The sequence below is a fragment of the Lagopus leucura genome, unplaced genomic scaffold (assembly GCF_019238085.1).
Source record: "Lagopus leucura isolate 7727_CA_CO unplaced genomic scaffold, USGS_WTPT01 Super-Scaffold_100026, whole genome shotgun sequence".
Classification (NCBI taxonomy): domain Eukaryota; kingdom Metazoa; phylum Chordata; class Aves; order Galliformes; family Phasianidae; genus Lagopus; species Lagopus leucura.
This window is the reverse complement of record NW_024962277.1, coordinates 544058-570726: the sequence shown is the minus strand read 5'-3', so window position 1 is coordinate 570726 and position 26669 is coordinate 544058. Positions and strand designations below refer to the sequence as shown.

Sequence of the window (26669 nt, the reverse complement as noted above, 5' to 3'; positions counted from 1 at the left end):
AAAATATGTATCTGTCAACTCTGCCTCTTGCTACCTGTCTTCCTTAGGACCAGTGATAGCATCAGAGCCATGCTGCTTTGAACCCTTTTTGAGACTCATTTAATTCTCCTTTCTCGTCGACAGGGGTGCTTTGTCTTTTCTTTGGCCAAGTACAAACCACTGACCTACAACAAGGTCTACACATACCCTGAGTGGGCAATCGGCCTGGGATGGGTTCTTGCCCTTTCCTCCATGATCTGCATCCCTATGGTGATGGTCATCCGCATCATACGGTCAGATGGGTCGCTTATTGAGGTAAGAGAAAGCACCACCCCCTTAAAGTCAGAAACTGCCTTGCAAATGGGAGAGTGAATTCAGAGCAGAGCTGCCTTTGGGGATCTCGGCAGGTTCTTTGCATTTGACTTCTGCTTTGAGCAATGTGTTTTAACATTAAAACATGTTCTTTGGAAAAGAGAAGTTGTTTGAGGTAGCTCTCACTTCTCCTTACTAAAAGAAGGAGGGGTACTTGTAGGGAAAATAGGCCACAACATGCTGTTGTTCCTCACCGGTTTGATAAGTTGGATTATAACATGAGCAAACACACAGCCTTTTTGCACAGTCTGTATAGAAGAGGAAGGGAGCTTTAAATTGCTCTGTTCTATGCAAAATGAGCACAGTGCTTGGAAAACTGCCACCTTGTCCAGGTAGGGCAAAGTTGGATGCCTCCCCTGCAGTGAATGCAGATAAGACTGTTAAAGATCACCTGTCCTTTTGGCAAACACAAAGGTTTCTGGCCTCAAACAAACACCAGGTGATTTTACTTGCCTCCCACTTCTGCAGTTTCCAGCTAGGAAAGCTGTTGCTTCCATGTGCAGACAAGCACTCAGTCCAAGGTGCTTCTCAGTGCTTGTTAGTGCCAGGTCTCTCTTCTCCTGCCCATGGGGAAAGGAAATACCATCCTAAAAATCAGTGAGAAAACAGAGAGAAATACCTGCATCGAACCCAGCTGTCTGAAAGCTCTCTTAGTTCCAGGGACATTTGGATCCAGGTATGGACTGTGGCTCTCAAGCATGGCTTTTGCTCTGGGGGACTGAATGCAAGTCAAACTTTCCTGACAGCGTGCTTCACATTTTAGGTTGCTTTAGGTTGTTGATGTTTGTTTTTTTTTTTGTTTTTGTTTTTGTTTGTTTGGTTTTAATTCTTAATGAGTCAAATCAAAACACTGGATCAGGATTTTTCTGATCTTTGGAAAATCTGGGTTCAGCGTCAGACTTGTCAGTGCAGATTCTCTCAGGTTCATATAGATGTACAGGCAAACTCTTGCCCTTCACATTTCAGCACCAGTTCTCCTGGTTTGTTTTTCTTCCTGTGGAAAGTTTTTAGAGATTGTGCAAACATGAAACTTAGCAGTTCTCTTCTTAAGGTTGCAGATTAGTTTTGTTTTTGCCTAATGAGATGGTCTTAAATGCAGCCCAGGGTATTCTTGGAGGAGAAAGTGGGACTCTTAGGAAAAAACCCAACAGAATAGAATAAGGAAGGAATGTTTCCCAGGGCACAAACACTTGGATTTGTTTTCCTCCCAGTGCTAATGGCCTTTTTCAGCTGTGGCCAGAACATTTTCATGTGTCTATTTTCTTGCCCACTTTGTCACCCCTGTGTATTGAAAGACAAGTCTAAAAGTAGCCAAAGCACTCTTCAAAGACCATGTTAGGAAAGAGAAGAGAGTAAACACTGCTCAGATGCCATTTCATTCTTCCTTTGTGAACTGAGATGTAGGAGAGAAGTTGCCACTTGGCAATGAAAGGCGGCCTAAAAAGCAGAGTTGTTTCTAAATGAGGAAGGAGAAGAGGCGTAACTTGAGCAGCAGCTGCAGCACTGAAAGTCCAAAGTGTTGGATAAAGCTGTGAGTGCCCTCTGACATGCCTGCCTCGAGTCAGGCTCCACTGAGCAAACCTCCACCATGGTACTACTGCACAGCCCTTGCAGAGCCCTGCACATCTGACAGCCCTATGGTTGAATTGCCACCTCCTCCGTTCTGCACAGGAAGACCAGTGGACTGTGTGGTCTCTCAACCTTTGCTTTTTTTTCCCCCTTTCTTTCAGAGGATAAAAGCAGTGGCTGCCCCCAAGGAAGTGAATCGGTGGTCCAAAGAAACAGAGAGTGGCACTCCCTTCTGCCCCAATGGAACTTCGAATGGCGGATTGATCAAGCCAACTCATATCATTGTGGAAACCATGATGTGAGCTCTCTCTGTGAGAGGATAAGCCTGCTTTAACTGCCGTTTACTAACCATAGATTCTCATAGGACCAGGTTTACAGAGCTTTATATTTGCACTAGGATTTATTTTTATTTCTCACAGAGAAAGTTATTTTTTGTGTGTGCTTTTTTTTTTTTTTTTTTTTAATATTTTGTAAGGTAATCACAGCAGATGTCTCTCTGTAGAGGGAGAGCATTCATATCAGACTAGACATATTACAGGAATTTACTATTACTGTTTTTTTAAATATATATATATCTTTATCTCTTAAACGTTATACACCTTACCACTTGAATTGATTGTCTTGCCAGCAATATATTCAAGTCTCAGAAAGCAATTTTAGGTGCTGGTGTGGTTGGGAGCAGGGTAACCTACAGAACACACAAAAGGCGCTCTGTTGAGAGATATGAGAAGAAAAAAACAACAACAAAGCAAAACACAAAGATGCTGTTTCAAGAGAATTTTCAAAGGTGTAGTATTTCCACCCTCTGGTTCGATTGTGGTAAACGACAGGCTTCAGGGTCACAAGAGGGAAAAGGGTGCAGTTGTGTTTAGCACAGTCCCTGAATAGAGATAGCAGCGGGCAGCTGGAGCAGGGTGTTTGAGTGGGCAGAGGAGCTGGGTGTGAAGAGCCTCACAGCCCTTCCTGCAGGCGCAGAGCTGGGATCCAGGCACACAAACAAGAGGAGGGCTTGAGGAAGGTGTTTCCAGGACTTAGCACAGCTCACTCATTTATTATTATTATTATTTTTTGTTTAGGTGAAGTGCCTGCTGCTTGTGTGTGATCAGGCGGGTTGAGCACCTGCTCTTTAGTGTTCCAGCAAAGACTTTAGCAGAGATGTCACTGGGATAAGCTTGAATTCTGCAGCCTGATCCCGAGCAGCACAGAGCAGCACCTGGTGATCCTGGTGCTTCAGGTGTTTGCCCACTCACTCATTTGCATGTTAACTATTGGACTTTGTTTGGGGCAGAAAAATAATTTAAAAAAACCCACCAATCTTTTGTGGACTCTGACTGTCCAAAGGTGGGCACAGTGCAGGTCATCCCCAACACCAGGAACAGAGCCACTCACCTACACCTGGCGTAAGCACTGTTTATAGCCTTGTTAATAATAATAGTGAGGAAGATAATAATATCAGCCAGCAAGCACGTACTTTTCATCCATGTATCTCGAGAATGCTTTGCTAGGTTTGGTAACCAGGATTCTCTTTATTTATTTATTTGGAGGAATTGGATTCTGTTGGGGGGACAGAAGGATTTGGTTTCTTAAAGCAGCAGTGGATCTGGTGTGTGCTAACTGCTGAGTCACAGCCTGAACCACTGATTGAGCACCTGGGAAAGGACCGGGTCAGCCCTGCGAGCACAGGTGAAGGCAATTGAGCTGTGTGACCAGAAGGGGTGGAACCTGGCTGCAGCTCTCTTAGACCCCATTTAAGGGCTGACTGCCATTCTGGAAGGTTCTCTGGTTGGAGATCCCTCCTTTGTGGAGTCTTTCCTGTCAGCTTAGAGCTTCAGAGATGGGTGAGCACCTTTCCTTTTCCATTGTAACACCATTCCATCTATGCTGGTCCCTTTGCTGTTGCGCTCCTGTATTGCTCTTCCACTGTGTTGATGTTTCTGATGTTGATCTTTCTGGGTTCTCCATCTGCTTGCCCACCATTAGGTTAGATTGCAGTTTCTTTTTTGAGGGTGGCGGACATATTTCTAAAGCCTATGGATATGTCTGCTAAAGAAACAGGACATAGGGGACTTTGAGTTAAAACAAAGGAAATGTAACACTGCAATATTTTGTGTTTATTTGGTCCGAAGGAATTGTGTTCCATTCCAGGTTGACCTGAGGAATAAGGAAAACACCACTGGGAGGAGTGTGGCAGTGGGGGTGCAGCAGCTTTGCTGTGGGCCAGGGGGATGCTTCCATGGGGAGCTGCTCCCTGAAGACTGTCCAAGACATGGACAGAAGTCTTTTTTCTGTTTTAAACTTGAGCAGGTTGTGCTGGGAACAGATTCTCTGCCAAAACTCAGCTTTTTCTTGTGGGCATTCTATTTTTAAGGAAGGGTTTTTTCTTCTCATGATACCCCGATATTAGGCTATCCAAAGGTATCTAGAGGAAATGACAACAGCAGAGTTTGTATCTGTTGATTTTGCTGTCAGCTTAGTCTGTCAGGGCAGATCTTGTCATTTCAGCAGGAACATATCCAATTCAAAACATTCCTACTCAGAAGGTTTGATTTGTTTGTTCACGTCCCATGGACTAACTGGCTGCAGCAGCACTTGTTGAATAACTTGTTGGTATTACTGTAAAAGAAAAAGGGTGATTTAAAGTTAAGAGATGGACCAAAAGCAAAAAAAGATTTTTTTTTTTCTACTTTGAATTTGTTCATATTTTTACATCATAGGGCTGAGTTGCAGCAACAAAACCAGCCATGTCAGCATTGCTTTTTGTTTTTTTTTTTTCTGGTTGCTGTATTACAGGAGTTTAAAGGAAACTTTTCCACAGCTGGAGATGGCAAACTCTTTGATTTCAGCTGCAGGGCAGTGGCGACTGCCTTTCTGAAAGCAGGAATTCTATTGGGCCAGGAGGGTTTTGGCTGGAATTTGCCATCAGATGTGTGCAAAATAAGGAAACAGCTGTTTCTGTTTTTTTTAATCTTTTAACCATCAAGGACAAGGAAATGCGATTGTAGATGAGTCTTTCAGTGGGATTCAACATGGACCCTTGTTTTTGAGTTGTGATTAGTGTCTGCAGTGCACAGGCATGCTTGTCTGGGTTAAGATTGAAGCATGAGGTTTGGGGGGGGGAGTTTAAATTAATGGTTTATGTGAGTGTAGATGAAACACTGATGCTTAATTTATATTTAATTTTCTTGATATGTTGCCGTATGGCTGCGTATGAGATTTGTTTGCACATCAGATTTGTACTATGGAGATGAGACAAGCTTTAGGTAGGGAAAAAATGGTTTGACTACATCAGAAATGTCTGGTGAGTTCAGTGAGCCATCTCCCACTTGTGGAGAGCATCTTTGTGCTGAAAACCAGAGGGCCAATACTACACCTTTAAAAGTACAACCAGAGAACCAGAACCCAGCCCCATTTCGATGTGAACTTGTGCCATTCAAATCAGTTGCTTCCATGTACCATGTGAGAGAGTCTTGCACGTATGCAACAACCTCATCCAAGTGATCTCCAAGTACACTGCTCTGGCCCTGCTGTGCTTGTCAGCATGACTGCAGGGGAGGACTGGGGCTCACAGAGAGCTCTGGAAAATAGTTCCCCTCTCCCCTCCAAAATGATTCTTTCTGTTTTAAAATGGGGTCTGAGTTCCAATGAGCACATGCACATTTTAAAGTGTTTTTTACCTGACGTTTTTTATCGGGTTTCTGAACTTTTCTTGTTGATATGATAAATTTGCATTTCAATGTGATCCTCTGCCAAAATTATTAAAAAATGATTTTTAAGTCTGTGTTTCCTACCTATTTATGATTGCAAATGCAAGTGATTTCTTGTTCCTGATTGTTTAAACATTTGTGACTTATTTTACCTGTTTTTTGTAAATGAGGAACTTTATACTGAGTTATCATGGCTAGTCATAAGTGAACTGGTGTGGATACTGTTAAAAATAAGTGTGGGTTTTGGCAAGAGATCTTCAGGATGAGAGCATTGAATGTAAAGACAGCAGAACAAAACAAAAGCACACCTTTCGTGTCCCACACACCTTTGTATTGCTCAGCTCCTGTGGGATTGGAAATGGCACATTTCCAGCAGCATTCCTTCCCAGCTGAGATGGGAGATGGCAGAACTGCAAAGAAATTTGCACCACGAGATTCTCTGAGTTGTTCCTGATCTTTCTCAGTTTTCCAAATGTCTGTTGTAGTTCACCTGTGACTAGTTATGATCTTACTGAATGGGCATCTATTGTAAGGGACTTTACCAGTATTCTGTATTTTGGTATTTAAACAATATGATTTCATAAATAGAACTGGTTTTTATTACTATTATTGTTGTTGCTACTGTTGTCATTTACCTTTCCATCTATAGCTTTCCTTTTCATCTGGTCCAAACAGATCCATGCATTTAGAAAAGTCTTTTTTGAAGTGTGAGATAGTAGGTCCACCATGGATTTGTTCTTGTGTAGTAAATGGAAATATCAAAGTGTAGCAGCTGTATTTACCATCTTAAACAGTGCTGGTGTTCAACCTGCAGCAGCAGTGCAGCTCAGGAGTGGAGAGTTAGGTGAAATAGTCTTGGAGCAGCAAAGCTGATTTCCACTGTTGGTCTTGGGGAGAGGAGGAAAGAGAAAAGAAGGTGCAGCCTTATGGTTGGTGTAACACACACACAAAAAAATAAACCCACGTATCTGCAGAACCTTTTTTGCCACTATCAGGGTAGCATCTTCTACAGCAGTTTGCACTCTGCTGTGTATCCACCTTTCTCAACTGCAGATGTTCCTGTTCCTCTTCCTTGCCTCAGCACTAGAACAGTTCAAACAGCTCTGAAGACACATGAACATTTCCATTCAATAGGCTTTTTACAAGTCTCCTCCAAGTCTGCTTTTATTTGCCAAGGAGATTTGCAGTTTTGGTGAGGCTGTGCTTGTCACACTGGGGTTCTAAGCTCCCACTTTGTGCCAATGGCAGTTCTCCGTTGGTGGGAGATTTGAACCCTTTGTATAACTGATTATTAGCTTCCACGTCTGCAGTCGCTGCAGGATCATGTGTGGGGCCATAGTGTTTATAAAATGTTAAATAAACTGTGTATTGAATGGAGTGGTCTAAGTTAGCTAAGCAGCTCAAATATACTTGGAAGAAAGATGACCCTGAAATCATTTCCAAAAGATTCAATGCAAGTTGCTCACTTTGAGTAACAGGAAAATAAAAAGGTCTGTTCTTACATAGACTGGTAGATGAAATCTTCCACCCCTATAAGCATGCACACAGGTGGGGACATTGCTTCCATTCCGAAGCTGCAAATTATGCATATGACTTTCCAAGCTATTGGGATGGGAACTGAGATGGTTTAGGCACTGCTTTCTTAAGAAGTGCTGACCTCCAGGGCATCCAAATGGACTTGGCTAAATTGAGATACTGAAAGGGAGATACAGTGCCAAAATGCTGGGCCTTGGCCTTGCCGAGGGATTCTTAAGGTTGGATGCCTGGCTCTGTGCAAGTACAGAATGGCTCCTGCTGTGGGAGGTGGGAGTGCAGGGGGCTCGGGCAGCAGCTTCGGACTTGTTTCCTCCAAAATCAGCATCCAAAGCTTTGTGGTGAGGATTAGCATTTAATTGTGTATTTGTATATTTGCATGAGCAAAGGTTGGGAACTGTCAGAACCTAAGTAGCTCCTTTTTATTTCTTGTAATCAAAGATAAGATTAAGAAAGAAAGTTCTCAGTGGAGAAACCAATGAACAAAAGCAGCCCCCCCCACCCCCAAGCTCCATAATTCAGTCACAGAAAATGATCTGTTGGTATCAGTGGTTAATTTGAGCTTGCTGGAAGATTTGCTCAAGAATTACTTCTGGCACAGCAGCCTGAGCCCCAGCTGGAAGTTGCCCCTTTCCCAGAGTGTGACTCTGCCATCCCCAAAAACAGCTGCTCCTGCACAACGATTCTCTGCTTTAAAAAGTAATAATAATCTGAATTTGTTCATTTCTATTGAAAAAGTGAAGAGAGGAAATAACTTTTTGCATGCTTCTTCTAGCTGTCAGCTGGTGATTCCAGCTTACCCACATCCTGTAGGTGAAAAAACTTCAGATGTGATTTGACAAAAAAAAAAAAGAATTTCTCAGGTTTAAAACCTTAAGAAAACAAATAATCATTCCCACATGGCCAGTAGAGGTGAAGAATTTTGATTGCAGGGTTTGCCATTGGAAAAGAGCCTGACCCTGCTGGGTATTGAATGACAGCCCAAACACGTCCTTCTTTGTTTTGTGGCTTTGTCCTAATTGGAAATAAACTGTAAAACTGTCAGAGCGTAATTGCTCCATGCTTTACACAGTTCTGTGCTTTAGGAGCAAAGCGAATTAGAAGCAGTTCAGAAAGGGGTGAGATGACTGTGGAGGTTTCCTCCCTGTGTTGCAGCTCTGCAGCACAGCGCTGCTGCTCGTGTTGTCATAGAGCACAGACAGCCTGACGTGGAGCAGCTCTCTGTGCTCTGAGTTGGTGGAAAAAGTGGGGAAAAATATGAAGAAGAAAAAAAAAAAAGGCAATTTGGTTGTGCTGAGGAGCTGTGCATGTGTGCTTTGTGTGCGTACAAGGGAAGGCTTTGGGCCCGTAGCATTGTACATGTTAGCATGATACGCATGGTTCCTAAATCTCTTGCATCCACTTCTGCAGTTGAGATGTTAAGAAGATTTTTTTATTATTATTATTTAAAGAAAAAAAAAAGAAAAAAGAACAGTAGCAAACTCCTGTTGAGAGGCCAAAAACACCCTTTGGGGCGCATCCAGTCGGTGTCACCTGCTCCTGTCCTGCAGGGCAGTGAGGTCTCTCAGCATCGCCGCATCCCAGCACTGTTCTGAAATGCTCGTTGTTCAGTAGGCTGTTGTTTCCCAGTGTGATGTGGTGGCTGTTACCTGATAACGTTGCTGGGGGCTTCATGTTGTGAGAGGTGGTCCATCTCCTTTGATGTATTTGGCTGAAAAATAGTGGTGGTTTGTTTTTTTTTATTATTATTATTTAAATTCCTAGCAACTGTGACTACAGTACGGTGATGAGTAGCACATATAGATGGGGTGGTGATGATGACCTCCTCAAAAATGTCATCTGGACTTTTTAAAAAAAAAAAAAACAAAAAAGAAAAATATTTTTAAAACATTTTAAAACTTTGTGTGCGTGTGTGTGTGCGTGTGTGTGTTCCAAGATGGAATATTTGTATTTGAAAATCCTCCTGGAGTGTAATTTAATCCTATGACCCCCCCAGCCTTTGTGTATATGGTAAATGTTTGTATTTTGCAGTTTCTGTTTTGCTTTTTAGATAAATGAAATGTATATGGATATTTTTAAGTCATCTTTGCTTTTTTAGATGAGTTTGTAATCACCTTATAACAGAAAATAAAAGTTTCCTTTATAAACTAGCTGTGCTCACTGATGTTTTCAATCTCTGAGCACCTCAGCTCTTCCTTTAAGCCCATTATTCTCTGTGTTAATTCACTCAGACAAATGGAGCAGTGTGAAGGTATGGAAATGGTGCCCATTTTTTTTTTTTTGCCCAGTTTTCTTCCTTTTTTGCCCCACTGCTGTGTTCACAGCAGACAGGGTCACAAGCTGAGAGAGCCAGGTGCAGAAAAGCTCCATGAGAAGGGAAAAACAACAAAGAGAATGAATTCATTTTCCAGGTGTATGGGATTTGTCATTTAAAGGGCTCTGATGGCCCCTTCTGTTGGGCAAATGGAAGTTAAATCAGAAATGCTTTTTCCTAAGACATGCGTGGAGAGGGGGGAAGGAAAGAAAAAGTCATTTTGGTTGATGTTTTCGGGAAGTAGAATGGCAAACTGCACAGCATTTGTGGTCAGGATTGCTGCTGATAACCCAACTGGAGCTGAGGGCATGGACCATGTCCAGCAGCCCCCCAGCCAGGCTTCCCTGCTGCATCCTGAAGCTTTTGAAGTTGTTTTGAGACGGGAAATGGCTTGGTTTTGACTTGGTTGCATTACTTTTTGCTGGGTGAGAGTTGAGGCCTTTGTGCCAGCGCACAGCCTGCAATGCCTGGGCTGAGCAGCCCATCACAGGTGCAGACACTGCAACGTGTCTCAGGTACAAAATAATCAGCCGGAAGTCCCACAGCACCACACAGAGCTGCTGCAGGGCTCCGTGCTCCAGCCGTGCGTGGCTGTGACCTGCCCTGGGCTGGATCCCTCGGCCGAGGCCTGCAGGCTGCTGTTAGCAGGCAGCTCCCCGCTCACCCGTGTGTCCCGGCTGCACTGAGCTGCCCTTTTCTCTCTGCGTGAGGCAGAGCCCTGCGGTCACGTTGCATGGCTGGGTGTTCAACCTGACACGGCACCGGTGCCCAGGCTGGCACCGAGCGGCTTTGGCACGGCCCTGGTGCCAGACATGTGAAGGGCTCTGCTTGGCAGCCCGTGCCCCGAAGACAGCCAGAGATGACCGATAAGGTTTGTTTACATGGCAATGATTCCCAACTCTAACCAGAAGTGTTTCCATGCCTGACCTCTGATAATTCCTGTGCTACCCACTTGGTGGTGAAGGGTTGCAAAACACAGCTCACCCTTTGCTTGCCAGTGAGCAGCAGTTCCTGATGGCTCTATCTAGGGAATGTAGAGCCTGCACTGCACGTGCTGGAAGTGTAGCAGTGTCCCTTAATCCCTCTGTAAGCAAAGGGAGGCAAAGCCTCCCTGTAAGGACATGAGCTCTCCCAGTGGCTTTGTGGCAGTCGTCCTTTAGACACCTGGCTCCAGAGGCTGGATAATTTGGCTCCTGCAGTGCAGCATCGTACTGGCTCAGGTTGTGCTGGGGAGATTCAGGTTGCACATAAGGGAAAATCTTCCTCTCTATAAGAGTAGTCAGGCACTGGAATGGGCTGCCCAGGGAGGTGGTGGAGTCATGGAGCCTGGAGGTGCTCAAGAAACATTTACCTGTTGTACTGAGGGACATGGTTTAGTGGGTGATATTGGTGATAGGTGGATGGTTGGACTGGATGATCTTACAGGTCTTTTCCAACCTTGGTGATTGATTCTATGACTCATGGATCTTGGGAATCCAAGTGCCCATCAGGTCACCTCCTTATCCCATCCCTGGGGGTTACCCACAGCTTTGCAAACACTGCCGCTGCCACTTCACAGCCACCGTGTGCATTGCCACACAAATATTTTGTCATGAAGTAGCCAAGGTTTGAACCACGGAGGCTTCCAGTGTGGCCAAGTTGATGTAAGCAATATTATAACCATGTAAATATCTCCACAGCCATGGAGCATGGGCACCACAAGCATCTGGATGCAGAGAGCTGCAGAAAAAGTCCCCTTATCTGCAGCGAGGGAAGCAAGTGGTCACAAATCCCGCTGCTGGGCAGCAGCGAGTGCCAATCCAAAGCCTGCACTGGGAGCCCTATGAGTAGTGGTCCCACCAACCCCATCTTTTGCTCATTGCCCTCACGTGGGTCCTCTGGGAAAACAGGGCTGGATGAAGAATACTGCCCTACTCCTGTCCTCTAGCAGAATGAAACAGACCCACAACACGTGCATTTCATTTGTTTTTATTTAATTAAAAAAAAAAGTCATTGCAATGCCATTTAAATACAGAGATTTACAAATAGGTCCAAAACAGGACTAAAATATTTTTTGAAATGCTGTACTTTTAAATATTGTGCTTTCATAGATACATAAGAAAATCAGCATATAAAAATACTTTACAAGGAATACACTCTAATATATGGATAAAAATACACATTTAAGTAATGCATTTCATCTTCATATCATTCAAAATGCATAGGAAGGGATACAAGGACCAAGTTTTTCTTTTTTTTTTTTTTTTTAAAGCCTTTAATAAAAGTCTTCATTAAAAACCTATGAGAAGCCCCAGCGAGCTTCCACTGTTCAGAATATTGCATATAAAAACACTTTCGGCTGCACTGTCAATGCTCCACAGTATCAATTATGGCACGTCATCTAGTTGTGGCAGCAATGGTATGGGATATTGCATACTTGAAGAGAAAATGGCTACACTGACAAGTAGCTGGATGGGGCTGGACATGCCTCAAAGAAACACCCCAATATGCTGGGCTATTGTGGAAGGACAGAGCTGCAAAGTAGAGATGGATGCAGAAGTGAGTCCTGGCTCAGCAAAATGAGGAACGTGCTGCACACAGCTCTATGGCACCCAAACACAGCCCTGGTATGGGGTGGTGATGGAGGAAATGAAATGGTGAGTGGGGTAATGGGGGCAGTGGTCACCAGGGCTGCTGCCCACAACCATGCAAGTTCTTCACCTCCACCATACCACCACATGTGAGCCTTCATGGGCAAAGCAATGCCAGGGTGCCAGGATGCTAATGTCATCATAAAGTGCTAAGACATGGAACACAGAGCGCAGCTCACATCTGCCACAGGAGGAACTCACAGCAAAGAGAGGAGGAGGAGCCCACAGCCAGATGGACTGTGTCTCCTGCAGACTGAAGCCGATGCAAATACCTCAGCTGCCTCCTCCCCATGGCTTGGGGGCACACTGGGGACAATACACACATTGGGGACAATAGGGGCACCATGCTTGGAGGCCATGGGAAGGCCAGCAACAGGCAAGGGGTTAACAAAACAAAGCCACCTAGGCACTGCTAGTGCAGGTGGGGGCAGGGGATGTACAATCTCCATCTACCGTGGGACTTCTCACGTCACTGCCTGGCAGGGGACAAGAAGGTTCTATTAATTCAAAACATCAACTGCCCTAGATAACAACACTTCTGCTTTTTACTTGCATTATCTCCATAACCATCTGAAAAACAGTAGCAGGCATTTAGGGTCTTCAGCCTTGGGCACAGCCTTCTGCTCTAATAGCCGCTGTGTGGCGCGGACAACTGCACTGCTGATGGTGAGACGAGGTGCCCTGGGCAGTGGGCAGTGGGCACTGGGCTGAGCCAGCCCTGCTGGGGCAGCATGGAAGGGGCCAGCGTGAGGCAGCTGCAAACATAAATTTCTGAACAAGAACTGCACCTAGACACCATCAAGTGCATTTTGAATTGTCTTTAAACAGGGCCCTCCATAGCCTGATAGCAGGAGAGAAAGGGACTGCAGGAATCAATGTATGGGGAGCGTTTGGAGGGTGGAGCTGGGTACAACAGAAAAAGAATGGCATTTCAATCTTGCTGTATGTGATAAACAGAGCAAACAAGGATAAAAATAGCACCATGTGTGTCTGTAGGATGGCCAAGGCCTGAAGAGCGAGGAGGTGCTGGGGCAGGAGACCCCGTGCACCACAATGCACTGGGGATGCAACAGCTCACCCCAGCCCCAGAAACAAACATCCAGCTTCAACCTTCCCAGCAGCGTTGGGTGGCCTACAGGTGACAGCTCACTGAAGACCCACCTCCCCCCTTGGAGCTGATGATACACACAGCATTTACAAATACCAGTGCAAAAAACAGGAAGAACACCCCAAATACCAGAATGGCTCAGCAGAGGCCCCAGGTACCATCCGCTGTGGCTGCTCACAGTGTCTGGACGCTCGCCTTGACCTCGGTGTGGGCTGCCTGTGCCAGCAGCTCCCCATTCCCCTCCAGAGGAGCGTTGGCAGCCAAAGGGTTGCGGCTGATCACCAGGTCCAGCTTGTCTCCAGCCTCTGAGATCAAAGGGACAGTCAGACAGCAGTCAAAGTCTCTCGTTCGGACGCGATTTACCTGTCGGGATGGATTTAGGATGTGCCATAGGGAGGAACAACAGAAACAGCAGGTTTGTTAGACAGAAAACACAAGGCTGGTGCTAAACCCACACCTGTGAAAACACACAGCGCCTGGGGGACTGTGCCTGAGGGGTCACAGCAGAGCAGAGCACTGCCTCCCTCCCCCCCTCTCCCCCTCTTTGAGCTGGGCACATCCTGCCTTAGCAGAGGAATGGCTCTGTAACTGGTAGAGGAAAGGGGAAAAAGCCTGGATCAGGCAGAAATCCTCACCCCTGGAGTCTAAGATAGTATTACACCTTTTGAACTCTACAGGACTCAAAAATCAATTCTCTAGGTCAAGTCTCTGGGATAAAGGTTGCTATATAATTTTTTGTCATCATGGCTTTCACTGGCCTTAAATCTGTGGTGTAGGGCATTCAGCACCTAGAAAACAAACACAGCACAGACCGTGAGGCTTCAAATGACCACTTCCAGCTCAGCAGGCAGTAAATCAGGACTATACTGAACAGTTCCTGCTTCTCCTCACACCGTTTACATCTTTCATTTTGGAGGAGTCCAGATGCATTTCACATGGGCTCAAGATGGTGGCTGTGGAGGCTGCAAATCCTCTCTGCAGGATTCAGCAGTGTAAGCACTTTTCCTGCTCATTTGAGCATCTTGAAGCATGTTTCTAGGCTGGGTCACTTGCAGGAACCATCCTGGCTCTCCTGCCTACAGCTCCCAGAGCACATGGGCTCGGTGCCACGACAGCCCCAGGATGGAGAGGGCTGGCAAATAGCATGGGGAGGGGAAGCAGGGAGGGGAGAAAGGAATTTCCCACCCACCTTTGTAGTGAACATAACCCCTCAGGCCAGGCGTTGATTCCTTCTCAGGATAAGGGCTGGATAAGTCCATGCAACCCTTGCATCCAAAGCCCTTTCTCAGGATTAATGCATGCCCATAGAGCTGGGCAATGTAATGGCAGCAGTGCCACCCTGCCCTAGCTGGCAGCTACACAGCCGAACTCAGTACTGCTCTTTATAGATGAGTGACCAGGGACAATTTCCAGGTTGCACACAGACAAGAAATAAGCCATGAGCTTGCTTTGCCTTTGTTCCATGCTGGCTGGGCAGCTCCAGTGCAGAAAAGCCATTAGTGCAATGCTGTGCTCTGGGCAATCCATCAGTCAAGAGGCAGAGGGACTTCCTTTGCAGGGACAACATGTTTTGTGGCCTTCAGCATTGGAACTTGCTTGCAGACACATCATCATGCCCGTAACCAGCAGCATTGTGAAGCATCCTCAGCAGTGCATCGCCGTGCTTCTTGCTGGGATTTGTCTGTACCAGCTCTGCAATCCCTCATCCATCACTGCTGCACACGTCAACCCAATGGCAATTGCCTTGTCCTCTTGTAGGTAGAAGCTGTGTGGCACAGCATGTAGGAAGGAGGGGGTCTCAGAAGTCTCTGCTCCGCTGTGTCTCAGGCACACCTCCCAGAGCACTTGGCATTTGCAAAGACCAACACTTCCAACATTCAACAGAAAGGCAGCCTGCAGCCTAATTAGCTTCTTGTTCATTCCTGCACCATCTTTTATTTGAATCCGAGAAGGAATAACTGTATAGCAGCCAACTGGCTAGAGATCATAACAAGCTTAAACAAGGTTCCCCACAGCGCTGCCAGCTCTCCGGTTACCTGATGTACATAATATATTGGCTCTGATCCTGCTGCTAACAGCCACCGCCTAGAAAGTAGCAAAACTAAACATCTGAGTGCTTCCAAATACGGTCACAATATCTGCATTTCCAAATGGTGGCAATTTTTCCATCAAAGCCACGCTTTTCTCAGTCGCTATTTGAGTCGCTCCAAAGCAAAACTTGTTATTTTTCGTCCATATAAAGTTCCTTTCCAAACTCCAGAATGCACCGTGCTCTCATTGTCCCTCTGGCAGGCAGATACACCCAAGTTACTTTTATTTGATCAGAGCTTTTATTCTGTTTCTGCGTCAGTTGCTTCAGATTTAGTGTCTTTCGGAGGAAAATATCCATGAAAAACACTTTGCTTGAGAGATGGTTGTTTCTTAGAAAACTTTTAGATGTCAAAGGCATGCACAGAACTTCATGAACACTGCTTAACTCCACAGGGGATTCACAAGAACACAGATTGGTCCACACGGTCTAGTTTGTCCAAAAATCACCCTCTTTCAGGATAGGAAAAGGATTGAGGACGAAGAGGGAAAGCGACACGGCTTTTTGGTTGTTTTGGTTGTGAGCTGCCCAAGCTCAGAAAGACAGCGCTGGGACAGCTCTGTGTGGAGGTGCTCCCTGGGCTGGGTGTCAGCTAGGGGAACCAGCTCTGCTACCTAGAGATTTCTTATACAAAACACAGGTCTCATTGAGAGTTAGGTGGAAGGTGCTCACCTAGTTGGCTAACTATTACCTTTCATTAAAGTTAGTGCTGTCATGGATGGGTCTCACTTCTCTCTTCCTCTCAGCCACTCATTCACTCCGTCCCAGCCTCCAGAACTGCATTTTGCATTTATTACCTGAAGCACTCTGTCATATGGCTTGAGGCCACACTGATCTGCTGGCCCATCCGGACGGACCATATTTACATAGACACCTTTTTCTAGCAGGCCATCTGACACACTGAATCCAAAGTCTTCGCTCTCTGGGTCTTTGCGAAGTGTCATCTGGAGGGGCAGAAGCAGAAAGCACACGTTGGAATGCTGCAGAGGCAGCACAAATATCTATACTGCTTAATACTATTCATTAGTTCTGGCTTACTGAGGACAAGAGCCAGGTAATCTAACTCTCTTCCCTACATCATAATCACACTTCGGTCTCTAAAGGAGATGCGTGCTGCTAGAAGTGTATCTTGGCACAAGGCAATATTGGGAGCCAGTGGAGGACAAGCAATATCAGGAACAGCTGTTTCCCTCCACCACAGTCCCCCCTTTCCTTCTGTGAACTGGGAGTGCATCTCTACCATCCGGCTCTGACTGCATCAGGGTGCTGGTGGTTGGGGAAGCCCCACGGCTGCGTGATCCATGGGCAGGACAGTGCCCAGGGTGATGCCCCAACCTCACCTCCAAACACCTCCAGCAACAGATACTCCAGCAGAAAGAACTCTCACCCTATAACACACCTACTTACTCAGCTCTCTTCCATCAGGAAAGAAGGAGTTTTATTTAAAGTTGCATTTGCCATACCCTGAAGGACAAAAGCAGATCAAACAAGAAGAAGTTGTTTTTCCCAACTGCCCTAACTGCATGTTTCACTGTAAAATCACTAGGAAAGAAAAAGGAATTGGTTTTTGAAACCTCTCCAGCTCCCTTCCCTGCCTGCATTCTGCATCAACAGCTTCTACAGTTAATTACTCCTCCTAATTACCATTGCCTTGCACCACACTTAAACTGGCTGCAATCACCCGCATACTGAATTCAAACAAGTATCCTGTCACTCAGGTCCTACCATTTGCACCCCATTTAGGAGAGGCTGGGAATGAAGAGGAAGGGGACAGAAAATAAATGATTTCTCAGAAAAAAAGCAGCTTACTGAATGGTGTGTGCCACTGGCAAAGGGTCAACAGGGAGCATTTTCTATGGGGCTGCAACACATCCATCAGCTTTTCCCATCGCGGTACCACTGTGCCAAAGCAAACCAACCCTTGGCAACACAGACCTTGTGAAACTCGAGGGGGGTAGGGGACATGATCTCCTGCATCTCCTTCTCCATCTTCTTCATGTCCAGGTTCCTCTCATTCTTCTTGGCAGGGGAGCTGCTGCTCTCAGTCTGCCCGTTGTCACAGCCGGAGTTTGCCTTCCTCAATGGGCTCAGCCCCGATGGGTTGACAGAGTCCAGGAGCAGCTTGCTGCCCTCCAGGCCCAGGTTGTGCACGCTCCCTGTCATGATGGATGCCTGCGGGACAAGGGCACAGAGTCACTCCGCTGAGGTGGCAGCAGACAGACAACGCAGGAATAAAAACGGCAGAGAGGACAACAAGGGAATCGAGGCAAATGAACGTGCTGACCTCAGGGGAGCTCCCACAGGAACTGGTGGATCTCCAGCCTACCTCTGCGGGCTGCAGCCCGTCATCAGCACAGCGCAGTGCTGGCAACGGCCCCAGGAAGGCAGCACCACTGCTGAGGCCAAGTCAGCAGAGAAATTATCATTTTATCTGTCAGTAAATGGGAGCCTTCAATGAGTCAAACTGAGTTAAAAAAATATGAAATTAAGTAGTTTTTAAGCCTGGTCATCCTTGATAGCATCCATTAAACAATGCCCCTAAGTAGATTCTACTCCATTTGGCAATGCGTTTCGCTAATGAAATTACATTGATCAAAGCTAATGAAGGAGTAAAGAATCCAGTCTGTGGAACCTCAACCGGTTCCAGAGTCTATTTAAACAGCATAATGAAAACCATCATTATGAAGTTCAGGCTCCAAACATCTGCAGTCCTATTAAATGTCAAAAGGTAGCGGAAAGAAAAGGAAAGGCAGGGAGCAAACAGCAAAATTCAGCAGTGTTAACCATGGCAAGTCAAAGAGCAATTTCTCCTGCACACAGGGGAAATATCACCTGACTAAATATCTAATCAAGGCCTTTGGTTCTTTTCTGCAAGCTGAAACAATACAGGTAAATAAAGCAGATTCTGGTGGCAGCGATGAAAATGCCAGCACTATCTATGTTATCCCAAATGGAGATGGAAAAATATGGAAATCCTTTGAGTGTGTAGCAGGTTTTTGAGTGTTGTCCAAACTCAAGGTGATTAATTTTTGAGAGAAGACTCCTCAAATATGCTAGGAAACTCACAAGCTAAAAAGATTTCCATATTTTATCCATCACTTTAGGATAAGATGGGTAGTGCTAGAGGTTGTCTGCATTTTGCAAAATTTCTTTAAATTTTTTTAAAAGCATTGCTCCAAATGTATCAGCTCCAAAGCCTTTAAGCAGCATGACTCAAAAGCCCACACATCCCTGCAAAAGGAATGGACAGAAAGATTATTTTCTCTGTCGTGGCATTGCATAGTAGCCAAACAAACCCCTTCTTTTGCATTAAGATCCGCCATTATGCAGAAGAAAATCATCTATGCATCATTTCAGAGTGCTACTTTTTCTTAAATAGCCACTGACAGTAATGGGAATTTTACACCCTCTGTTGAGGAAACAAGCACATTGGCCAGACATGCCCAGAAAACCATTTCCAACCCAGATCCAGTGTTACTGGACTGGAGTAGTGTGACAGCTGGCATCTCTCCAGGCACCTTATCAGGCACTGCATGGGGATGCCATTCCTGCACAATCTGCTGGAACAGCAAACCCATTTCCAGACTCCTCCCTTCTCCTCCAACCCTGGGGTACTACTTTAGCTACAGCCCCATCTTTGGGGCAATGGAGGACCCAGCCCCACAAGCCTTCCCCAGACCTCCCGCATGCAGGAGGCATAAGGAGGGAGCAGCTCGTGGGGCTGCACTGCTGGGTTCCATCCCACCGGGCAGATTTGCTGCCCACTGCTCTGCAGTCTCAAGGGAGGCCTTTATTTGCATCCCACAGCTTAGTAATGCAGGCTCCCCATCCAATAACCGGACACAATAACACGACCTCCAAAGCATTTTGGATAAAGAAAAGAGAAAGTGGTTCGTGAAGAGAGGAAACACCTTTATTTCTGCAGGAAGCAATTACTTTCTCAGATTTTTCCAGGGGAAGGCTGGCTGAAAAGCTTCCAATTACCCATTTTACTGAAACAGTTTCCGGCTAAGTGACAGCTGAATGCAAGATGCATGTTGTTCCTGTCTATACTTAAAGCAAGTTTTGGTCCCAATGGGTTTTTGGGAGGCTCATTTTGCTTGGCCTCTAAGTGCTTGTGACAGACAGTATCTCCCCATGTAAGGACTTATCATTTGATAGGGGAGCTTTGCCAACAGTCAGGTGAAGACTGTTGGCCAGCAGCAATTTGCAAAAAGAGCACAAAGTTACTGGTTGGTAACTTCTCGGCTCTGGGGGAAAGAACGTGCAAGCAACTGCCTGATGAGGTGTGGGTACCCATCGCACATCCCTGAAATGCCACAACTCGAACCCTTCTTCACACCACTAACAGCACAGCGGTGCTGTGAGCAATCAACACATCTGGGGAAACTGCTTAGCATTCAAGTCAAGAGCAGAACAGATCAGCAGCAAATTCCGAAAGTGATTTACCTCAATCTCCCTCAAAAGTTCAGACTGGCCGCATGTTTCCAAATCCTCCAAAGCTTCTCCAAAAACACGCCAAAAACTATCCTCGTGAGTGGTCTCAAGGCCATTTTGGCGGTTGGGGTATCTGTTGTAACGTAGGAACCAAACATTGTCAGCACTCTTCTGCAGCAGGATGAAAGCCGCGAGGCTACAGCAAGTGTCTCACCAGTAAAAGCAGAGACTTGAAGAGTCTTCATATACAAAAGCAAACAATATGAACTTTTCAGACAAGAGTCCGAACACGAGACCTCCATGCATTTACTAACGGGGCAAGCGTCCTTCAAAGGAAGAATTAAGTTGGTGTAGTGATGTCAAAGTTCAAAGGGTAAATTAAAAAGTGCCTGTAGGAAGATTGTAGGTTTAGGAAGACGTTTTGGTGAAATAGAGAAGTGAAAGAAAAAAGGATGCATTATGGGTAAACCAGGAGCCTCAGAGACTGTTAGTACAAAGGCTGATGGGATAGAGCTCAGATCTGAGACACAGAACACCTGAGAAGAGAGAGAAAAACACAGAGGGTAACAGACATGGTGAGAAAATGGTAAATACATTAGGTCTCTGTGAGAGTAAATAATGCAAAGATGTATATAAAAATGATTGCCCTAGGCTGGACAAGTAAACGTACACTACAGCCAGCAATATCAACAGTGTCAGCATATAACCCATACAAACCAAGTTGCATTTTGCTTTCGGATGGCCAAGGAAGTAAGTTTTTATATTCAAGAAGTCTCTCTGTGCTCCATTTACAGTATGTCGTTTACATTGTGTACAGACTCTCTCCAGTTCTCTGGCTACAGAGAAAGAGAGTATTGACAACCTCTCTCTAGTCTGTGCAAACATGGTAATGTGAATAACATCATCAGCACTCATTTTAACAGAAGCCTCTTGAAGGCAACTTTCAGTGGTGCTACAACAAGGTCACAATATGCTCACTATGTGTCATGGGAGGAGGGTAACATTAAAGCAGCCTTAATGCATCTTCCATGCATCCATTTAGGAGCTGCACAAAGATCCACCTGTGCAACATCTGGCAGCAGCCTGCACGGCTCAGTGGTCATCAGTGACACAGGTAGGAAGGGACACTTCTCCACCAGAGCCACTTAGCAAAGCCAAAACATTGTACCTGAGTACAAATCAAAGAGAGGTTGGCTTCAGTTATACGTAATAACTCTTTGGGCTATCAATAGCACACCTTTTCCAGATCTGTATTAATAGCAAAGTCTTTAACATGTGCTTTGCTTTTCATCCGTTGGTTTAAAGGAGAGCCTGTAGCAGGCATAACCTCGAACATGCACACTTTTGGTCCTTGTGGGATCGTGGCCTGCCTGCAGAGCGGTATCTGACATGGCTTAATCCAAATTATTTTAAATTCACCCCCTACCTCTTTTAAAGCAGCAGCTTTTAACACCAGGCAGAGAGGTCAAAAAAACACCCAGCAAGACTTCATAAAAACAAACCAAAATTCCCCCCAGAGAAGGAGTTTTCAATTCTTTTCCCTTACTCATTTCCTTCCTCTGCTCCAGGTTTCCTAAGAGGCAAAAGTCCCTTCCAGTTACGGATTTCTTGCCTCTCAGATACAACAAACACCCAGGACTTGGATGAATCAGCCCTCACACCACTGGGTCAGCAGGTTTTTCCAGGCTAAGGGCAGCCAGGGTTAGAGAGGTTTTGTTTTTCTCCCTTACGAAAAGGGCTCGGCAGCACGAACTGTTTCACTTGCACTTTGACATCAGGGCTCAGAGCCCTCTTTAGGGACACACAGGGTTTCGAGGGCTCAGATTTGCTAACTTCAGCTGCCAGTGGCCTCGCCGGGAAGGCCACGAGAGAGCAGCGACCTCTGTGAGCCGGCTCTCGCTGAGAGGCAAAACAAGAACAAAGTCTCAGCCACTGCCAGCCTTCCTGCCAGCTTGATCATCTTTAAATAGGTGGAAATGGCCATGAGATGTTCTAAGGGTTTTGTCTGGACAAACAAAAATTAAGGGAAAATAATTACAAAAGAAAAGAACTGACAGCAACAACACGACACACACAACTATGGGGACTCTGAAGGATGTGAAGGGGAGGGTTAAGTTACGGGGCAACGGGGCTTTTCTGCTGTGCATGATTCAGAGAGGGGCTGGGGCAGATTCAGCAGGATTTTCACCCCAAAAGAGGCAGCACCTGCCATCTGCTCTGTGTGCCTGGGAGTTGTTGTGGGATTTTTCTTCCACTCTGGCTGAGCTGGGGGGATTAACTCGGCTATGTTCATGCAGCGTGGTTTTGTCTGTGTGTTGGAAGGGCCAAAGTGTGGTGGAGAGAGACATCTAGCCACACCTTTAGGACATTTTATCTCAGATATACTACCTCACACTAGTCCTCCAAGAGCTTTTTTTGGCCTTTTTGGCTTTGTGGCATCAAAAAAGCTTGTGTTGAGAAGCTGCATCCTCATTCAAAAGTCTCTCGCCAACACAAGAGGGAACAGCCCTGGCTGTGCCCATTTGTAACACCTGAGCTAAGAAAGTACTGCAGCCTCTGGTATGAGATGTGCTAAGAACCTGTGGTCCTTGCAGCTGAGACTGTCCTAATTCCAGACATGTGTCACCAGCCCATGGCAGAGATGCCACAGAGCATCTCTGTGGAGGTTGTTTGACAGAGCAGATCACTACTCCACACCCACCCCACAGATGCCTGATGCCACGATGGGGCACTGCTGACCTCTGGCTAACCCACTCCATCACAATCAGTGCCCTCTCATCCCCACATCTGCAGAAGGGCCTCCCTACCTCCTCCCACCCCTCCGCACCTGCTGGGCTTGTCCCAGTCATCTTCACTGAAGCTCCCATCCATGAAGGGGTAGCTTTTCCTGGGGTCCGCAGGAGGGGTGCTGCTCTTTTGCCTGCTGTGTCTCCATTCATGTGGATGAAGGGCAATGCCTGCAGCCTGAGGTATGTACGTACCTAGGCAAGGCAAGAGGCAGGGGAAAAAAGGGGTAACATCTGGTTAGAAAACCCAAAAGGAGTAAATGCCAAGAGAGCTTCCATCCCCAAACCGCAAACTTGAAGCAATTTAGGTTACATACTGCTTTCATTTCAGTCTTTCAAAAGGACATATTCTTCCCATATCTTCTTACTCTAACCAAAGCAACTTCTCAGGATCAAATGGGTCCATTAAGAAGAAACTGGACAAGTTTAGCTAAGTTTGCCCCCAGGGACTTTCCCATACTGTGGGATGTCTTGTTCCAGAGATGTAAAACCAACCCTACCAAATCACAAGATCTCCAGGTCTCACGAGGAGCTGTCTGGACAGAAACCCTTCAAAACAGAGCATTCCTCAGCAATGTCGGTGCCAGCTGCCATGGAAATAAATCTCCCAAGTCCCCTGTCCACCTCCTCCTGCCCACTGAACGCTTCAGAGAAATCCCCACAGCCTTTCCAAGAAACATCGTTCACTTCCATCGTCCCTGTGCCAAGCGAACAGGAAGAGGTAACAGAGAAACACATAATTAAGGGAGACTTGACCTCCCGCATGGCTAAGAGCATGGAAATACCCAAAGACATTGCCAGAACTTCCTTTCAAAATGCCAAAGCCTGTTATTTCATTTAGCTGAGAGTTTCCTCTGTGTGTTTTTAAAGGTTAAACTTCTCTGGAGAGAGCAAAGTGTTCGCCAAGTTTTATACCAGGCAGGAGCATTTGCTGCTTGCTATAGCACAGGAACAAGGTCCCTGGGTGCAGGACCCTGCAGCAGACTGGGCACGGAGATGTATGCACAGAGGTGGCCCTTGGGTGCCAGCACTTTCACCTCCTCCTTAAGGAGACAAGGCCTGGATCCCTGGAATTCAGAGCCACCTGGTGGCACGTTCCTGCCAAGCCCAGCACAACTCCCTGCTCAACCTGAGCAGCGTTTTGCGGAGGTGCTTTAGGGTTTGTTTTCCTTCAACACAGGCTAATACTAGCTTACATCACTAAATCTGAACTGGATTGTTCTCTAGCGCATTCCTCCAAGTGAAAATTTATTCCCATGATGGAGCATCCTCCATCCCAATTGCATATGTCTGCCAGAAACCACAGCTGAATAGATCTGGCTTCCAAGACATCCGATCACTCACCGGGGAGTCAGAGATGCTGTCTCATAGTATTACCTTAATTATTTTATTAAGTGAGTGCTTCTAGTCACAAGACATTCTTGTGGATTTTAAGACATCCTGTAGAGGATTAATACAATCTACATGGCCTCTCTGGGGAACTAAAAGTGAGCTACAGGCCAAATACTTTGTAAGACATATGGACAGTGAATACTTATCTGATTATGTGAATTGTAAAATGTTTCAATGGCTTTGAAACTGCTGTGAATGGTATGATGCTATCTATGTAAGCCAGAAGAAACAATGCCAATAAAAACCTAAAATGGATGTATCAACTCAGAGTACCACATGAATGCATTTTAAAATACATTTTGTTCCTTGCTGAAAGGGAGAAGCTGTGCTAGCACAGTCAGACCACAGCCTTTGGCTTACATTCAGTCTCCAGGCAGACTTGGAAGCTCTATCTGTCTTTGCCTTGGCCCACAGACCCGTGAGAAAAGTCATCTTACCTTGGCTTCCATACCCAGCATCAATGCCGGAGCCATCCCAGGACTCCATAGCACTGTCTACACTAGGAATAGTGGTAGAGTACATCTCAGACAGCTTGCTTGTTTTCTGGGAGTCCGTCAGTTCGTCTTCGGGGTCACTCGCTTCATTTATACTCCCAGACTTCTTGGGATAGGATTCTGAAACCAGAATAAGACACTTTAGAAGGCACAAGAACAAGACTCAGGGAAAGCCTTATGTTGCTGTGGGAGCAAGCTCAGGTACTCCAAGGCTCTTGAAGAACCTCTTCAGCTCTTCAAAGGTAACTGAGAAAGGCCTGTGCCAAACTTTCTATTCAAAGCAGTTTCCATTTTTCAAAGTTTCAGTGAGATTTCCACAACAACACAACTTGGTACCAAACTATGGAGCTGAATTTTTAACCCCTCATCAAAGACTGAACAATTTTGTACCAATTCAGGGCTGATCACCATCCAAAGAGCCTCCCACACAATCTCAAGATAACAGTGGAATTCCTGGGCCTTGTACTTTGAGACTGAATTTTCCTCTGATTACTGATGAGAAAATGGAAAGCTGAATGGCGATGATGAAGCTCTTCCCTTTCATTATTTTAGTAATAACAGGCCCTTATTATCACTAGACCAAGTTCCCTTCCAGGTAAAAGCTGTACGGGGAATGGTTTCTCAGCACAAGCATTCTTGTACTGAACATTATAAAGTCCTCATTGATTAAATATCCTGTCAGCTATCCACACCCTGGATCTCCAACTCATACAACTTAGCTGGGATAAAAATGCTCACTGATAGCCTGCATTTGTCAATGAGGACAGATTATTTTACCACTATTCTAAAAGTCCCTATTTTCCAACCATTCAGAAGATTGCTCATCATGATTAACTGGCAATTACCTTGAAATTTCAATTACACCTGCTTCAATTCTCAGAACGATTAACGAGTCTCCAACTGGCACTTGCCTGTCAATTAATTCAGCAAGTGACTGTGACAGTTCTAAGTGTCAGAAGTGGAAAAAAGAGTATTTCATAGCAAGCATCGAGACACCTGGCTTCAGGGAATGAGATGGGGTTTCTTGAAAAGACCCTTCTGTGTGTAGGGTCTCTTGCAGACTCCCACCCCAAAGCAGGCTCCCCCAACTCACTCTCCATCTGTTTCTTGATCTTCAGCGTTACTGTCTCCCCTGCCATCTGCAGCAGGTGGATTGCTTCACTCAGTGGCTTGCCCTTGAGGCTCACATTATTGATTGCAAGTATTCGGTCACCGATGTGGATGGCTCCGGTTCTGGAGAGGAGAGGTGCTGTTAGGGACTTCATAGAGGCAATCCTCCTCAGGCCATTAAGCTGCTGCTTCAAGCAATAGCAAATTAACTCACAACACTTTAAACATGTCTAGGTTTCCTCTTGGCATGCTGTATAATCCTGTTCATCAACACTACCGAGAATTTGGCTTACACCAGCTTTTGCCTGTATGTACATACATACAGGTACATGAACGTATGCCCACTTCAGTTTCTAGGACTCTTGGGAGCTGGACATCAAACCAGACTACATTTTAAACTCTTTAAAGTCATGGTGGGGGTGTACATGCATTGCCAGTGGAGCAGTGTCTACAGGTGGAACTGATGAGCAGGTTTCACAGGATGGACAGAAGACAAAGCTAAACTAACAAACCAACAAAAGACCCAGCTTAACGCACACACATTGTGTGGGCATAGATGAGCTGAGCAAGTTGCAAATCAGTTTATGATATCTTTTAAGTTCCCTCCAATGCTCCCTAATGCTGGCACACAAAAGCAGCAATCCTTTCCTCCAGCACTGCTGCGATGTTCAGCTATCAGAGACCTTGCGTGATCAAGCCAGGAGATGCAAATCTGGACAGTCATATCTTTTTGCCCACGGCAACGTGCTTCTTTCCAAGGCTGTATCCAGTCCAAATTGGACTGCTGCTCCTGCAGAAGTGGGATCTCATACACTGTCAAGACAGCAGGCAAAACAACTCCTTGTGTTTCCCCTAACATGCAACTTCAGAGGCATGCTGCTGCAAAATATCTACTACAAAACATCTTGGATGTGGTTTAGTGGGGAATATTGATGGTAGGTGGACTAGATGATCTTTTCAAATCTTAATCATTCCATGCTCGTATGATTTCACAGCACATAAATTAAACCAGGAAACCACACAGCAACCGGGCAGGAGTGCTTGCTCTGCTGCTGCTGAGATATTGAGATTGTCAAAATGGTCCTGCACAGCCACTAGATGTCCGTATTGTCCCATCCTAATCAGCCCAAAAAAGCCCTCGGGGAAAACTAA

General features: G+C 45.7%; 2 protein-coding genes across 23 annotated transcripts in view; one reads left to right on the top strand and one right to left on the bottom strand.

Annotated features, from left to right (window-relative positions):
* SLC6A6 (solute carrier family 6 member 6) overlaps nt 1–6230 on the top strand; it is a 114244-nt gene extending 108014 nt beyond the window's left edge. For all 16 annotated transcript variants that reach the window (XM_042880168.1, XM_042880174.1, XM_042880172.1 and 13 more), the window contains 2 exons: nt 124–294; nt 2082–6230. In XM_042880168.1, the coding sequence (XP_042736102.1) occupies nt 124–294; nt 2082–2222 (312 nt within the window). In that variant the 3' untranslated portion in view covers nt 2223–6230. The remainder of the gene's footprint in view (nt 1–123; nt 295–2081) is intronic.
* Nucleotides 6231–11488: 5258 nt separating this feature from the next.
* The window catches only part of GRIP2 (glutamate receptor interacting protein 2), a 68551-nt gene continuing 53370 nt past the window's right edge, over nt 11489–26669 (bottom strand). For 2 of the 7 annotated variants that reach the window (XM_042880270.1, XM_042880272.1), the window contains exons 18-24: nt 25501–25640; nt 24351–24527; nt 22563–22716; nt 19748–19868; nt 17234–17470; nt 16096–16242; nt 11492–13572 (exon numbers count right to left, since the gene is read on the bottom strand). In XM_042880270.1, coding sequence (XP_042736204.1) covers nt 13384–13572; nt 16096–16242; nt 17234–17470; nt 19748–19868; nt 22563–22716; nt 24351–24527; nt 25501–25640 — 1165 coding nt within the window. In that variant the 3' untranslated portion in view covers nt 11492–13383. Of the gene's footprint in view, nt 13573–14398; nt 16243–16697; nt 16763–17233; nt 17471–19747; nt 20272–22562; nt 22717–24350; nt 24528–25500; nt 25641–26669 lie in introns of those variants that run through there. The other 5 variants (XM_042880271.1, XR_006180676.1, XM_042880273.1 and 2 more) reach the window with 5 other exon arrangements.